A 15,913-nucleotide genomic window follows, 5' to 3' on the forward strand; every position below is an offset into this window, starting at 1 on the left:
ATGTCACGCTGGCCACGTGACCCGGAAGTGTCTCCGGACAGCGCTGGCCCCTGGCCTCTTAAGTGAGATGGGCGCACAACCCCAGAGTCTGTCAAGACTGGCCCGTACGGGCAGGGGTACCTTTACCTTTACCTTTACCACCATCCACTACATCTCCCACTCCCATGCTTTCCCTCCCACTGGGTTTCAAATGCCTCTTTGCCTCCCCAAGAGAAACACAGCTCCGCCCAGCTGATGGATTTACTGCTGAGGAACTGGACTTCACTTCTGAGAAGTGTTTTAGTGCAGAACTTCATTTCCTGCAACTAGAAATAAAGGACTCGGCCATCAGTATTACCCAGGATATGTTGCAAAATGCACCTATGAGGTCCTCCTGAGATAAGGCCACAAAACTCATTTGCATTACAGCCCACACAGGAGTTTAGTGTGCAATTGGTGCTGCTCATCCATGCAAGCAGCCTACAGATTCCACATTACATTGCTGGCATCACAATGTCACAGCCTGTATTTCCCAGTATTTAATATGAGTTTACTCTTTTCATGGAAAATCTGATAGGAACAGTTTAAAATTAGAAGGGTAAAAACCTAGGTACCCATTTGTGATATTCACATGACCCCATTTGCAATATCCTCTGCCTGGAGGCAGCCCAGGATAGTTTTGCGGCAAGTGTCAGCAACAGAAGAGATCTAAGGTTGTTCTCGAAATCCTGAACATCCCTAGGATCACTGTGAGCCAGCTAAATGCTCATAATATCTCCAAACTGCAAGCTCTAAATGGCAACCTGGAGTATCACTGGGTGTGCCAGGGGCCTTAAAGGGGTGCCTCTGCAGAGCCCCACTGCAGCATCATGTGAGCTGGGTATGTTTAGCCTGGAGAAGAGGAGACAGAGAGATGAAAGGACAGCCATCTTCAAATAACAAAAGGAAGATGGAACAAACTTGTTTTCTGCTGCTCCAGAGTGCAAACCTCAAACCAAAGGATTCGAGTGACAAAAAAGGAGATTCTGACTAAACATTAGGAAAGACTTTGTGATGGCAAGAGCTGTTTGACAGTGGAATTAATCTGAAGAACTGGAGGCAGAGAATAACCTAAAAGCACCCAAATGCTCTGTCGGTCTCCTTATCCCCACCCTGCAAACCTGTACACATTACTTCAAGCTGCAACGTGAAGTCAAGTTATGTCTCATTCTCTCCATGGGTTAGTGTGATTAGTAACCAACAAAAGATAAAGCCCCACTGAAATGAAGGGGAAATATGCAAGAAGACACGCCCCCTCCTCTTCTTGGCCAGTTCCAGTTCAGTTCAGTGGCTCTTGTGTCCAAAGGTTTTAAAGTTGCTGAGTTAGCTGTTAATTAAACATCTGGCAGCGCGTGAGCATGTTACTTACTGGAAATGCAATGCATACTGTTTTGGGGTTCAGATGGGACAGGGTCCAGTGGGATGGTTATGACAGAGGGAGTGGGAAGCTTGGGCTGGGAGAAAAGGGGAAGAGAGACAGTGAACAACTCCAGTGGTGCTGAGAGGGCAGGCACAACACTCAACCCAAAGGAAAACACATACAATCTGAGTATTTGGAATACATCGCACCCTCAGATTCATAGGAGAAGCTGGGCAGAAAATTAGCCAAGTTACCATGACTTTTCCAAAGCACTTCTCATAATAAATTAAAACTCTTTCACAGGGACTGTAGTAATGTTTCAGTTTGAAAATTTTGGTCACTCAAAAACAAACTAAGTTAAAAAAACCCTCAATTTAAAAATAAGAACAAACTTGATAAGCAATTCATTGCTGGGGCACTGAAATGTCATAATGTGTATTAAATTGTTGAATTGTTTATATATTAAAATAACCAAACCATTATTTTTGAGAGAAAGGCATTTTCATGAATGCAAGGGGCTGGCGAATTATTCTTTCTTTCACAAAAAATTAAATTGCACACATTGAAACATACTAGGTGTACATCAGGTCTTTGAACTTCCATTGCTTTGGTTTCTTGTGCTTAAGAACATCAGAGGAGCCTGCTGGATCAGGCCAAAGTGGGCCCATCTAGTCCAGCATGTCCCACCACACTGCCCCCAAGCGTCACGGACACACCTCGTCACTGCTATCATCCTCCCCTTTGTTGCCTTTCTTCTTTTTCTTCTTCTTGTCATCCTCCTTCTTCTTATCCTTTTCAGGGATGATGTTATCAATCCATGCGAGGTCATGTTGGGAAAAGACAAGGTCTAGCATCTTCCGGACTAAAATCAAGGCTAAAATCTAAAAGGAGAGAGAGAAAGAGAAAGAGAGAAAGGAAAACAAAAACCCACCAAGACAAGGCTCAAATAATCCAGCATGAAGACTATGAGTTGTTTAGAATCCAAGTACCCAAAGTGCAATGAACGAGATCAAATTTCAGTGGGTTACAGGTTGATTCCTTGTGGGGGCTGATTCTGTGGCAGACCTGGGTTGGTGTAGAAGCAGCAGCAAGAGGAGAACTCCTGGCCATGATACTGGCAGGCCGAATTCTTAGGAGGGGATGCAGTTTGGAGTGGGAGGTCATTCATGTTTCTTACTCCTTGCCCAAAATTTCACATGCGGAAGGCACAGAAAGGCTGGTTTTGAGCCTGGCACTTAGGTGGAGCAATTTTTCTTTTGCACCCTGACTCAGACAAAGAGATGGTCTACAGATTAACTGCTTCCCATCCCATAGAAACAGAGATATATTTCTCTCTCTGGACAGAAGTTGGCATTCACTGCTTAATTTCATCCAACAACCTGGAGCCCTGGTTTGGTCTACAATTCCCACCAGTGCTGGCTGGGGCTGCTGGGAGTTGTAGTCCAAAACATCTGAAGGGCAATAATTTGTATTGGTTTTATAAATGAACACAAACTGTAAAAAAACAAATCTATATAAAGAGATTCTCCGAATCTCAAAACTTCCCCCCATCCCCTCCATGGGGTCTCATTTTAGACATCTACAACTGCATATTCAGCCACACTCCAATTTTTATATCAAACCATATTGTCCATAATATTTTTACGCTACAAGTGAGTCAAAATCCTGGGAAAGTTGCTTTCTTTAGTAACAAAAGAGCTCTGAATAAGACACATTTTGGGCAACAGATCATTGGCTTTGTGGGTGGATGTGCACATCTCAGAACCTTCTCCCAGTGGGCCCTAGAACAGGAGACAACAGTGAACATAGCTGCCTACCATCACAGGGAAGATTATGGCTGCCACAGTGGATTTCAGGATCCAGAGGACAGCCAGACAGACAATCTGAACCATGGTGAACAGGTGGATTCGCCGCAGAGGGACATGCCTGAGGTAGACGTAGTCAGGCTGGTGTTTGGCTGGCATCAGGAAGAGCTTGCAGCGATCCCAAAACTGTTGGGGGAAACGGAAGGATTAGTTCTGGGGAGGTGGCCAGTGATGAGGAGTGGCAAAGATGCTGAAGCAATCATTGAAGGTTTTGTTAAATGCCAACAATGTACAGTGGAACCTCGGGTTACGTACCGTCCTCCTTCGGGTAATGAGCTCCGCTAACCCAGAAGTAGAGGCCCCTAGTTGCAAACTTTGCCATGGGATGTGAGCGGAAGTCATGCGCCAGTGGTGTGGCAGCAGTGGGAGGCCCCATTAGCGAAAGTGCGTCTCAGTTTCGGCTTAAGAACGGAATGAATTAAGTTCGTAACCGGAGGTACCACTGTACAAGAATCTGTGCTAAGCACAGAATTTTATAAGGTCCATTTTCTGTGGGCTGCTGTTAGGGTTGGCTCAGATGCAGGTCAGCACTCAAATGCAGAAATGAGCAGGAAGTTTAATTCTTTATTCAAGGAAACAGTGGCGTAGCGTGGGTTGTCAGCACCCGGGGCAAGGCAAGTAATTTGCGCCCCCTAACCCATGGATTTGCGCCCCCTAACCCGTAGATTTGCGCCCCCTAACCCTAACCCCCAGATGTTGCGCCCGGTGTGGCCGGCCCCCCCTGCACCCCCCACGCTACGCCACTGCAAGGAAACAGTAAAGAACGCAGGGAACCCTCAAGGCAGGACCAGCCTCCATAGCACAGTTGTCAGGAGTGACGGTTCCTGCTTCCCACTTCCCCCTAAAACCACTCTTCCTCCAGAGGCCACCAACACAGACGTAAGCTACGGTGGGAGGGAACTTTGCCCACTTGGCTGCGCACTGTGATGCTAATCATCTCCATGGCCGGCAACTGCCTTCTTCCTCCCCGCCTCCTTTCCGACATTGTAATATACTACCATATCACAAAGTTTAGCTGGCTGTATATTACTATGCTGGAAAGCAGATATCACCCAGCCCTAATGCATAGCTCTTCATGTTCTTATAGGTAACAGGGCAAGACAGGCAAGCTCCTGAGAAGCTTCACGTGCAGAGTCTGAACCACTGTCTGCTCTTGACTCTTCTTTCTCGCTCACGCCTGTTGCTTCTTCAGCAGCCCACCATCCCTTCCCTCCTTTGTCTCCTGACTGTCCTCAGTGTCCCACCACCATCCCCAGAGCTTGTACCTTTGTCCTCTGAGGCTTCCCTAGGGGATTCGCCAGCTAGTGCCTCCCCCCACTCCTCACCACCCTGACAGCTTGGTAGTGGGGCTGGCATCTATAGATGGAGCAACCAGGCACCTGCACCTCAGCAGCAGCCCCACAGACAAGGATCCCCTGGGCTTGGTGCAGTAAGGAGATGGGTTCCCTGAAGCAGGTGGGCCTGTGGATGCTGCCTTGACCATGGGACCTCCACAAACTCTGCAGAAATGTAGCCTACATTTTTCTGAGCAAACTATGCCATTGCTAAGTAGAAACCTGGCCACTTACGCAATAACCTGAGTGGGTAGATAAAGGTGGTGATTGCCAAAATCCTTATGAAGTTGCCAGAACAATTCATGTTCTTACCTGGATGCCATTAAGCGAGGCCACTCCCATGTAGAGGAAGACTCCATACAGGACAGGCATTGGGATGTACTATGGAGAGAGAGAAGGCAGGTGAGGCCACCTCTTTATCAGACATTTCCACAAATGCTTTTGCAGCGGCTGCTATGGCATGTTCCCTTGATTAATCTGCCTTTAAAATGATGAATCACTGAAGGCTGCAAGACTATGAATGCTCACTTGTTAGTAAGATCTTTTGAACACGGCAGGATTTATATCTGAGCAAATATAGATAGGGCTGAACTGAAATTAATCTGATGTAGATGTTGAGATTGGACCAAAGCTTTGGATAAAAATAAGAAACCACATGCTAAACCTATGCTGAAGATGATGACAAAAATCTCTGGAATGTGTTACCTTTAGAATAGGAGCCAGGAAGACAGATATCCCAGTCAGAACAAAGACAATTATTCCCGTGATTCTCTGCTCCCTGAAAAAGAACAGAAGCAGTAAAATTGAGGATTCAACTGTTACCACATTCTCTGTTTGTGGTTCACAATAATCTACAGCATAGCCCCATGAATGTTGACTTGGACAGCATTCAGTGGAGCTTACCTCCAGGTAAGTGTGCACAAGATACAGCCTAAAATTATTGCGATGCTCTACTACTCATTACTGCGCATGGATCGGTTCCTCCCACGCCTAGTATAAGTACTGTTAAGAGTGTCTGTTGGTGTATGGCTGAGAAATGATCTACAAATTTAGTAAGAAACAAACAAACAAACAAATTTAGTAAGAAACAAACAAACAAACAAACATTGTTGTACTGTTTACTCAAATGGCAGAACTGCATAGGATTCTGATTACATTATGCTGCTGGCAGGCCAGTTTTAGTGGCTGCTGGCATAACAGGACCACTGAACTAAGATCTAAGTAAGGTGAACAGGAGGCAGCCAGAAACACAGTCTGGTATAATAATATGTCCCCCAAAACCCACATGGTCAAGGAGGAACTTATGTAGAGCACTGTTACACTGCGTTTCTATTCGCAACTGCCCTTTACAGGTGAGTTCAAGGAACCCTCACCTCACTCCCAGGAACTGAGGCTGCTCTCCTGGTGCACTGGTCTCTGTCTCCATCTTTAAGCTGTCAATGTGTGCGATGGAAATGACTGTGGCTGCTACATACCATGGTAGCCCCATGAATGAACAGACCGCCATAAGGATGCCCACCCAAAAAAGGTCCAGATGATAGCCTGCAGCTTTCTGAAACAAAAGGACACACTGTTTACATAGAAGGAAATGGATTCTACCCCTTTAGCCAAGTAAGCTCTCAATATAAGGTAAAGGTAAAGGTACCCCTGCCCGTACGGGCCAGTCTTGACAGACTCTGGGGTTGTGCGCCCATCTCACTCAAGAGGCCAGGGGCCAGCGCTGTCCGGAGACACTTCCGGGTCACGTGGCCAGCGTGACATCGCTGCTCTGGCCAGAGCCAGAGCCAGAGCCGCACACGGAAACGCCGTTTACCTTCCCGCTGGTAAGCGGTCCCTATTTATCTACTTGCACCCGGAGGTGCTTTCGAACTGCTAGGTTGGCAGGCGCTGGGACCGAGCAGCGGGAGCGCACCCCGCCGCAGGGATTCAAACCGCCGACCTTTCGATCGGCAAGTCCTAGGCGCTGAGGCTTTAACCCACAGCGCCACCTGCGTCCCAAGCTCTCAATATAACCAACACATTAAAACTAGGATTTGTGGAGGATGCTGGGACCCTAAGGCTAAGCATTTGTAACAACTTATGAAAAACTAGAGAAATTGAAGATTAAGGCACAGCCAGAAGTATGGTCAGGCATAACAACGGGCCGGTGGAAAAAAGAGCTGTGATAACTCCTGTCTGCTTCAAAGGGGCAGAGGATCTGTTCTGAATACAGAAGGTTTAATCTCCAGCATCTCCAGGTAAAGCTGAGAACAATATACAGGACACACAAAAGGGAATGCCAGACCCAACCTCTAAAGGGTCAGCTAAGCCACAAAATTGGGCTGGAGCAAAAGAAAATGTATGGATTGCTATTAAAATTGATATAAAACAGAATTCAAGTTTAATCTTCCCCAAAATTTAAAGATACATAAACAATGAATGAAATTTCTAAAATGCAATAATTATAAGGTAAAATGTAAAGGTAAAGGACCCTTGGATGGTTAAGTCCAGTCAAAGGCAAACACAGTGGTATCTAGGTTTACATACACTTCAGGTTACAGACTCCGCTAACCCAGAAATAGTACCTCGGGTTAAGAACTTTGCTTCAGGATGAGAACAGAAATTGTGCTCTGGCGGTACGGCAGCAGCAGGAGGCCCCATGAACTAAAGTGGTGCTTCAGGTTAAGAACAGTTTCAGGTTAAGAACGGACCTCCGAAACGAATTAAGTACTTAACCCGAGGTACCACTGTATGGGGTTGCAGCGCTCATCTCACTTTCAGGCCAAGGAAGCTGGCATTTGTCCACAGACAGCTTTCCGGGTCATGTGGCCTGCAGGACTAAACCACTTCTGGCGCAACCGAACACCGTGACAGAAGCCAGAGTGCACGGAAATGCCGTTTACCTTCCCACCACAGCAATACCTATTTATCTACTTGCACTGGTGTGCTTTCAAACTGCTTGGTTGGCAGAAGCTGGGACAGAACAATGGGAGCTCACTCTGTCACAGGGATTTAAACCACCGACCTTCTGATTGGCAAGTCCAAGAGGCTCAGTAGTTTAGACCACAGTGCCACCCATGTCCCTAATAATTATAAACATAAGGTAAAGGTAAAGGTACCCCTGCCCGTACGGGCCAGTCTTGACAGACTCTGGGGTTGTGCGCCCATCTCACTTAAGAGGCCAGGGGCCAGCGCTGTCCGGAGACACTTCCGGGTCACGTGGCCAGCGTGACAAAGCTGCATCTGGCAAACCAGCGCAGCACACGGAAACGCCGTTTACCTTCCCGCTGGTAAGCGGTCCCTATTTATCTACTTGCACCCGGAGGTGCTTTCGAACTGCTAGGTTGGCAGGCGCTGGGACCGAGCAGCGGGAGCGCACCCCGCTGCGGGGATTCGAACCGCCAACCTTTCGATCGGCAAGCCCTAGGCGCTGAGGCTTTTACCCACAGCGCCACCCGCATCCCCCAATTATAAACATAGCAATGATAAAATGAATGCTGCAGGTCACGGGCACTTCAACCCACAAGGGGTCTTCCTCAGCAGCCGATAAAAAAAGAAATTACAGAGGTGTTACCAGAAGTAAACATTTGACTGATCTAAACAGATACGGTGAGCTGACCAATTGTTCCACCAAATAATTCTGCATGCATGGGAAGACTGGAGATGAATGGATTGAGAGAGAACAGGAATTTTTCTACTGCCCAATCATGTATATTTCGAGGGTATTCTCCAGGGTTCTGAATATCAACTGTCACCCACCCACACGTATTCATCCTGGGTTGTATTCTAGAAATTTCATTCATTTTTAAAATGTATGTTTATATTTTCAGATTAACTTTCAGATTAAAGTTGAATTCTATGTTATATAAATCTTAGCAGCATTCCATACACATCCTTTTGCTCACACCCAGTTTTCTGTCAGGGATGGGAAAGATTCCTGTGTGAAACCTGGGGAGCATGGAGTCTTTATGCAAGCTTGCGGATAATTGATCAAAGAGATTAATAGAAGGGGAAATGTTTCCCTGGGGCCAATGGGATGTCTGAGAGGGGTCTTAAGAGCCAAGGGGTGCTGGAGGTCTAAATGATTATCAAACTTTGAAAAATTGGCATCACTGGATCAATCCAGTGATGTAGTTGCGTAGTTTTAATTGGATTTTGCATAACTTCACAATTAATTGTAAGGGAAGATTATTCATTGCATTTATATCTGACCTTTTCTCCAATGAGCTCAAGGTGGTACACATGGTTTTGTTAGGAGCGTCCTACTCACGTGTAGGACCCTGGCAGAGACACATGCTCAACTGGCATGTTCTCTCCCTCCTGGTCAATCGTTTGGGAGCTTCAAAAGCTTCTTCCAACCTGAACATCACAGCGACTGATGCCAAACGGCATTAGCACACTTAGGGATCCGCAGAGTATTCACAGTTTGCGTAACAGAACCAATAGCACAGCATTTTGGCTAATCTACTTTATTTACATATAATGCACTTGGAGCATTCTGCTTTAGCTCCTTCCTCTTTCTCGTTAGACAGCAAAGAGAGAAAGAACAAAGGACAATAGTCCCACTTCACGGAACACAGTAATACCAAAACATCCTGTCTCTGTCACTTCCCACACTGTGGAATGAAAACATACACCGTCATGTGATAGACAACAATCCCATGACTGCAGACATGGGGAATGTATCTCCAACAGGTTTTTCCCCTGCCCATTTAGTCCCCCTGGCAACCCTGTGAGGTAGGTTAGGCTGAGAGGCAGTCACTGGCCTCGAAGGTCATCCAGTGATTTATAGGACGGCCGAGCGGGAATTCAAACCCTGGTCCGGCACTCTTAACACCACACTGACAACTTCTACTTCTAGACTCCGCAAAGATTCCTGGGATAGTGAGACTCTTATTCTCATGGCCATAGGTTCAGGGGTTGGACAAGATGACCCTTTGGGTCCCTTCCAGCTCTACAGTTCTTTGAATCTATGAATTTTATTATCTTTCTTAGTCGGTTGTGCAAACTGCTGTTCTGAATAATGATTTTACAGGGTAGAAGGGAATGGAGATGAGTTTATGGATCCAAGGGGGCAGTGGCCCCCAAATATTTGGGAGCCACTGGTATAGACAACACTGAGCCAGATGGAGAAATGGTCTGACTTTGGATAAGGCAAAGTTCTATGTTCCTGGCCTTGTATACTGATCCTATCCCTTTCCTTCTCCAAATGAGTGGGCCTTTGAACTCCATGCCCACCAGGGCTCCATCATCAATGCCTTCTCCCAGGTTTCACAGCAGACAGTTTTCTCTCTCTCAGTGGGTTCAGTATTGGTGAACACCCAAGTTGCAAGGCAAGGAAAGGAAAGCATACCCGGAGCTTGTGCTCCTTCCTGTTCACTATGACGGCTGTAATTTGCTGGTCCATGAAGATCAGGATGGTGACCAAGAGAGCGGGGAGCGCGCTGGCCAAGTAGATCCACCAGGGATTCTTGCCAAATGGGAACACGAACCATCCACGGTCCAAGCGAGTGGGCTGTAAATGCAATTCAAGGGTAGAAGGTTACCTAGCACCACATTACGAGTATGGCACACAAGACTGGCGGCAGGAGCCCTACATTTCTTGTACGCTGCCTCACAGCACAGGCCTGCCTTGTGTGGGAGGGCGATTTCTCTCTCACTTCAGATTTCAGCATCAAAAGTGCTCAAATGGAAAGCAGAAATGTAGCTGGACAGGGGAAGCCCAAGAGCACATGATATGGTGGTGGGATGGAGGGGCTGTTAGATGACCCGTGCAGGCCTATACAGTATCTTAAGACATATTGAAACAAACAATAAGGAAGGTTGAAATGAATTGATTACTTCAGTGCAAATTTATCAGGGGTAAGGTGGAGGCACCGGGGCTATGGGCATGGGCAAGAAAATACTTGATTTGCACAAATTAAGTGAACCAAAAACACAGCTGTCCCTGGAAATTCTTCTTTTTCTGAATTCAGCAGTGCAGTTCTCCAACCAAATAACATGCACAGAAATATACATATTAGGGGAAAGTGTGGACAGAAAGGCAGGTAGCCAAGAAAACAGAATAAAGGTATGTATTATGCTAGGGGAATGTGTATACTGGGCAAGATTGCATTAAAATGTGTGTATGAAATGAAATAGGAATGCAGACAATTTTTAATGAGGACTTCTTCAAAAATGGAAATTGATGTGGAAATGTGAAGAACTAAATTTGACATTAGAAAAATGGAACCTCAAATAAACAAAATTGACTAATTCATCCAGTTCTAGTTGGGGCAAGTTGGCGTTTTGACCCGATCTACCTCTATGATGGTCTCATTCATTGATTTTACCTTGAAATCTGTAGGCACTTGTAGTTTTGGAGTATTCAGTCCAAAAAGACAATCAAGACCAACAAACATTAGTATGGACATGAAGATAGAGAAATCACTAATAAGCTTTCGGAGCTAGAAAAGGAGCAAAGGGAGAGGAGACATACCAGAAAGAAAGCAGAAAGTGGCCGTGTTAGAACATTCAATAAGAGAGAAAGAAAAGATTTCAGTTAAGAATTTTTTTTATAACAAACAAAAAAATTCTTATTCTACTTTGAAGGGAGAGAGAACCCTCATTTATGGATATTAGTTACAATACATTTTTCAGCATACTGGGGTCCAGATCATTCTGCCCTCCCCCATCCCTTTCAAACACAACTTGCTTTGCAGGCTCCAAGTTCAGCATTCTCTGAGACACTGAAAATCCTACATGCAACTCTCAGTCCTTGATCTTTCAAATCTGACACCGCTGCCCTCTTGCCTTCTGTTCTGCATGCGCACTATCATCATGGTTGTGGCACCCAGTGGTGTCCCTCTCGGCTTGGTGCCATGTGTGTGGAACTGGTGGCGCTGCCCTAAATCTGCCTCTGGCTTGAGGTTACCCCATTCCTGAGATATACCAGTTCACTTTGATCATTGGTTGTTCAAGTAACTGGGCCAGCCAACCACAAAGCAGTAACGAAACCTTGAGGCTACATGGAGAAGTTTTGGAAGCAAGCAAGCAAAGGGGTGGAGCAGAGGGGCATTAGGAGATAAGAGCACATCAAAACCCACAAGGGAATCCGAACCTTAATTATACTGGGCACATGCAATTTGGGAGTATCCAGTCCCAGACAGGCATCTATTCCACAGAAGAACAGGATGGAGAAGACAATGGAAAAATCAGCAATCAGGGCCCTGACCTAAAAAAAGAGGAGACAGGGTTTGGAAGGAAAAGGCAAATAAAGTGGAGTGATGACACAGAGGGACCCTTGGCATCATTTTTGCTGCCACGCAGGTAAGCAGGAAGGGGAGCCATCTGCAGGTTTGCAGCTTCTGAGAGCTAGATGAGCAGACACACAGAGGTTTCAAGCTCAGGCTGGTTAAAGCAACTGGTTCACACCTCATTTTATTTCAGTTTCATACCTGTTTGGCTCAGAAGAAATCATTGCCTTTTTTCTGTATGAATGTGCCTTCTCTTAGAGTTGGAAGTGCTTTTTCTTACTAAATTTGTGCAACTGTTTTAAACTGTTTGTAGCCCTGCTTAGGGTGAAGGGCAGGCAAATAGATAAAAATAAAAATAAAAATACAATTGTACCCACCTTCATCTAGTTGGGGGGAGTGTTGGATAGAACTGATTAACATGTAGCCTATAGATCTTTGGGGGACCCAAAATGTTTTCCTCCTAATGAGACTCTTAATCTCTGGGTCATGGGTTTGAACCCCATGTTGGGCAAAAGGATTCCTGCACTCAGTGGCGTAGCGTGGGGGTGCAGGAGGGGCCAGCCGCACCAGGCGCAACATTTTTTTGGGGGGCGCGCTCGCACTCGCAGCTCTCTGCCCCTACCTGGCTCACTCACTCTCTCTCACTGCAGTGCTGGCTGTGTGAATCCGATCCGAGCTGCTGGGTCGCCGCCCACTGTGGAGAGGGAGGGTGCCAGGCGTGCGTTGCGGTGCGGAGTGGAGAGAGAGCGAGGGAGGGACTATCTGGGGGAGGGACAGTGCAGCGGCCGCCCAGCGCAGCGCTGAGCGCAGGAGAGAACCACACCCGACCAGCCCAGGCAGCGGCAAGAAGAAGCTGGCACCGGCGGCAGGTTAGGGGTTAGGGGCGCAAATTACTTGCCTTGCCCCGGGTTAGGGGGCACAAATTACTTTCCTTGCCCCAGGTTAGGGGGCGCAAATTACTTGCCTTGCCCCGGGTTAGGGGGCGCAAATTACTTGCCTTGCCCCGGGTTAGGGGGCGCAAATTACTTGCCTTGCCCTGGGTTAGGGGGCGCAAATTACTTGCCTTGCCCCGGGTTAGGGGGCGCAAATTACTTGCCTTGCCCCGGGTTAGGGGGCGCAAATTACTTGCCTTGCCCTGGGTTAGGGGGCGCAAATTACTTGCCTTGCCCCGGGTGCTGACAACCCACGCTACGCCGCTGCCTGCACTGGACCCTCGGGATCCCTTCCAACTCTACACTTCTATGATCAATTGCCCCCCTTTGACCTGGTTCTGTGCCCCCTTGCAGAGCTCACGGCTGGATTCAGGCTTGGATGCATGTCACTTTCCTGATAGTACTTCCAGCGGATCAACTTGCATTTTGTGATTGAAAAGTTTTGCTTTTGGAGTATAGAGCTGTCTTCCCCAACTTGTTGCCCTCCAGATGTTTTGGATTACTATTCCCATCAGCTTCCAGCCATCTTATCAGTGCTATCTGGGGCTGATGGAAGTTGTAGTCCAATACACTGGAGGGCACCAGGTTGGGGAAGGCTAGTTGAGAGGATCTGTGGTTTTACTTACCTTTGTCGGAAAGTAGCGACTGAACTTGAATTTTTTCAGAGTCAAAGTCATGGAATAAGTCCCAAAGAAGAGAATGAAAGACATGAGGGCCAGGTCAGGGACGAATTTGCAGGACTTCCCCACCAGACTTCCTCCATATTTCAGACATTCCTTTTTGCTCAGCTGGGTCCAGTCCAGAGCTGTTACATTAATAGGATTGTACTTGAAAGAGGGAAGAAAACAAACCACAATATTTTTAGGATGTTAAACAATAATTTGTTTTCATTGTCAAGTAAAATGCTGTTGGTCTTAAAAGGCACAAATCTCTTGAATTTAGAAGATTAACAATGTTCCTAATTGCTGTCCTGTTTGAAAAGCATCGGGGGAAGTGTAGAGTATATACTAGAAAATGAAATAGTAGTAGTAGCGGAATTGACTGGTAATACAGTTTTTCACCTGGGACGCAGGTGGCGCTGTGAGTTAAAGCCTCAGCGCCTAGGGCTTGCCGATCGAAAGGTCGGCGGTTCGAATCCCTGCGGCGGGGTGCGCTCCCGCTGCTCGGTCCCAGCGCCTGCCAACCTAGCAGTTCGAAAGCACCTCCGGGTGCAAGTAGATAAATAGGGACCGCTTACCAGCGGGAAGGTAAACGGCGTTTCCGTGTGCGGCTCTGGCTCGCCAGAGCAGCGATGTCACGCTGGCCACGTGACCCGGAAGTGTCTCCGGACAGCGCTGGCCCCTGGCCTCTTAAGTGAGATGGGCGCACAACCCCAGAGTCTGTCAAGACTGGCCCGTACGGGCAGGGGTACCTTTACCTTTACCTTTACAGTTTTTCAAGGTTGCACAAAGCTCTTTTGATATTTTTGTTTTGCTTTGTACAGTGTTTTAATTCTTATTTATTTTATTTTACATTTCTTACTGGCTTATTTTAACTTCATAATAAAGTCTTGAAAATTGAAGAAAAGTTACTGTATTTTGAAGATTATCACAATTAACATTCACACCCTCTTCAACAAGTTTGACCTATCTAAAAACATTTTGAATTGCTCTGATTTATATGAGCAATCATACTCCACTCCTTTGCCATTTGTAATCAATGAAATGACACTACCAAATCCCATGGAAAAAAGCAGCTGCAGGGTTGGAAGGCAGATAAAGTGTGAAGAATCCACTCAAGCAATGCAAAATACCCACTGGGTGGCAGCAGTCATCGTTGTTCAACTAGGTACCTGGAAATGTTGATTCACAGCACAGTTCTATGATTTAAACAACTTCGCAGGTGTGCTCAAGGGAGTTTGCTCCTGCGCTTGCCTCTGGCTACCTGCTGTGTTTGTACTTGATGGGAAATTTTAATTATGCCATCCTAGCTGGGGCTGATGAGCATTGTAGTCTAAAACATCTGGGGGGCGGGGACTTAATCAAATCTTTTTTCCTCAGCCTAATCTACATGCTTTGTAGATTCACCTTGATATAAAAAAGGTAAAGGTAAAGGACCCCCGACAGTTAAGTCTAGTTGCAGACGACTCTGGGGTTGCGGAGCTCATCTCGCTTTACAGGCTGAGGGAGCTGGCATTTGTCCACAGATAGTTTTTCCAGTTCATGTGGCCAGCATGACTAAGCCGCTACTGGCGCAACGGAACGCCAAAATCAGAGCAGTGCACAGAAACACCGTTTACCTTTCCCTTCCCTATTTATCTACTTGCACTTTGATGTGCTTTCAAAATGCTAGGTTGGCAGGAGCCACTCACATCCCTCACCCTGATATAGGATGCATTTAATCTGATATAGAATATGCATATTTGTTTTGCTGTGTCAGGGCTGTTCCCAATGTCTTGCTTGTCCTTTGAAAACACTGGTCAGAAAGTGAAAAAGAAATGGCTGAATTCTCCCTTCTTTTATTCGTTTACTTCTTAATAGATTTCTTTACTGCCCTTCACCCAAAATGGCTGCAGGGGCCACAAATAAGATTTTAAAAAAATACAATAAGCAAAACATTAACATGGTTCTCATAAATTACATTAAAATGTAATTAGCATCATCATTCAAATGACAAACAATCAGCCTCTGAAAGCCTGACCAAAGAAGGTATGTGTTCACTTGGCATTCAGAAGAATTATAGAATCATAGAATCGTAGAGTTGGAAGGGACCTGAAGGGTCATCTAGTCCAACCCCCTACAATGCAGGAATCTCAGCTAAAGCATCCATGGCAGAATATAAACATGGGAGGGAGGCCATTCAATGGGCACAGAGCCACCACGGAAAATGCTCTTCTGCCCTGCCCCGCACTAGAGCACCTCCTTTGACACAGAGACCACCGGGGAGCCTGCTCCTCTGATCTTAGTGCCTGAGCAGGTCAAGGCCCAAGCCTGTTCAGGCCACTGAATGTCAACAGAAACACACTGAACTTGGCCTGGTTATTGCTGAGATATCAGAAAAGAAAGTTTTATAAATGCAAGCAAAGAGTTCTGTCTTCATGGAAGTAACCCTGATTCCACTGGCTTTATCTAATTTTGCCTACTCTATGGAGTTAGGTTAAACATGTAAACAAATATGCAAGCAGGAGTTATTATATATGGGAGGGGAGGCA

At 46.4% G+C, this 15,913-nt stretch overlaps 1 protein-coding gene across 3 annotated transcripts in view; it reads right to left on the minus strand.

The window, feature by feature from the left end:
• Window positions 1-15,913, minus strand: part of SLC4A5 (solute carrier family 4 member 5) — an 84,821-nt gene that overhangs the window by 5,748 nt on the left and 63,160 nt on the right. For all 3 annotated transcript variants that reach the window (XM_079987441.1, XM_079987443.1, XM_079987442.1), the window contains 8 exons: window positions 13,350-13,550; window positions 11,656-11,769; window positions 9,910-10,071; window positions 5,951-6,129; window positions 5,283-5,355; window positions 4,890-4,958; window positions 3,196-3,369; window positions 2,095-2,259 (listed from right to left, as the gene is read on the minus strand). In XM_079987441.1, the coding sequence (XP_079843567.1) occupies window positions 2,095-2,259; window positions 3,196-3,369; window positions 4,890-4,958; window positions 5,283-5,355; window positions 5,951-6,129; window positions 9,910-10,071; window positions 11,656-11,769; window positions 13,350-13,550 (1,137 nt within the window). The remainder of the gene's footprint in view (window positions 1-2,094; window positions 2,260-3,195; window positions 3,370-4,889; window positions 4,959-5,282; window positions 5,356-5,950; window positions 6,130-9,909; window positions 10,072-11,655; window positions 11,770-13,349; window positions 13,551-15,913) is intronic.

This window comes from Podarcis cretensis (assembly GCF_951804945.1).
Source record: "Podarcis cretensis genome assembly, chromosome: 8".
Taxonomy (NCBI): domain Eukaryota; kingdom Metazoa; phylum Chordata; class Lepidosauria; order Squamata; family Lacertidae; genus Podarcis; species Podarcis cretensis.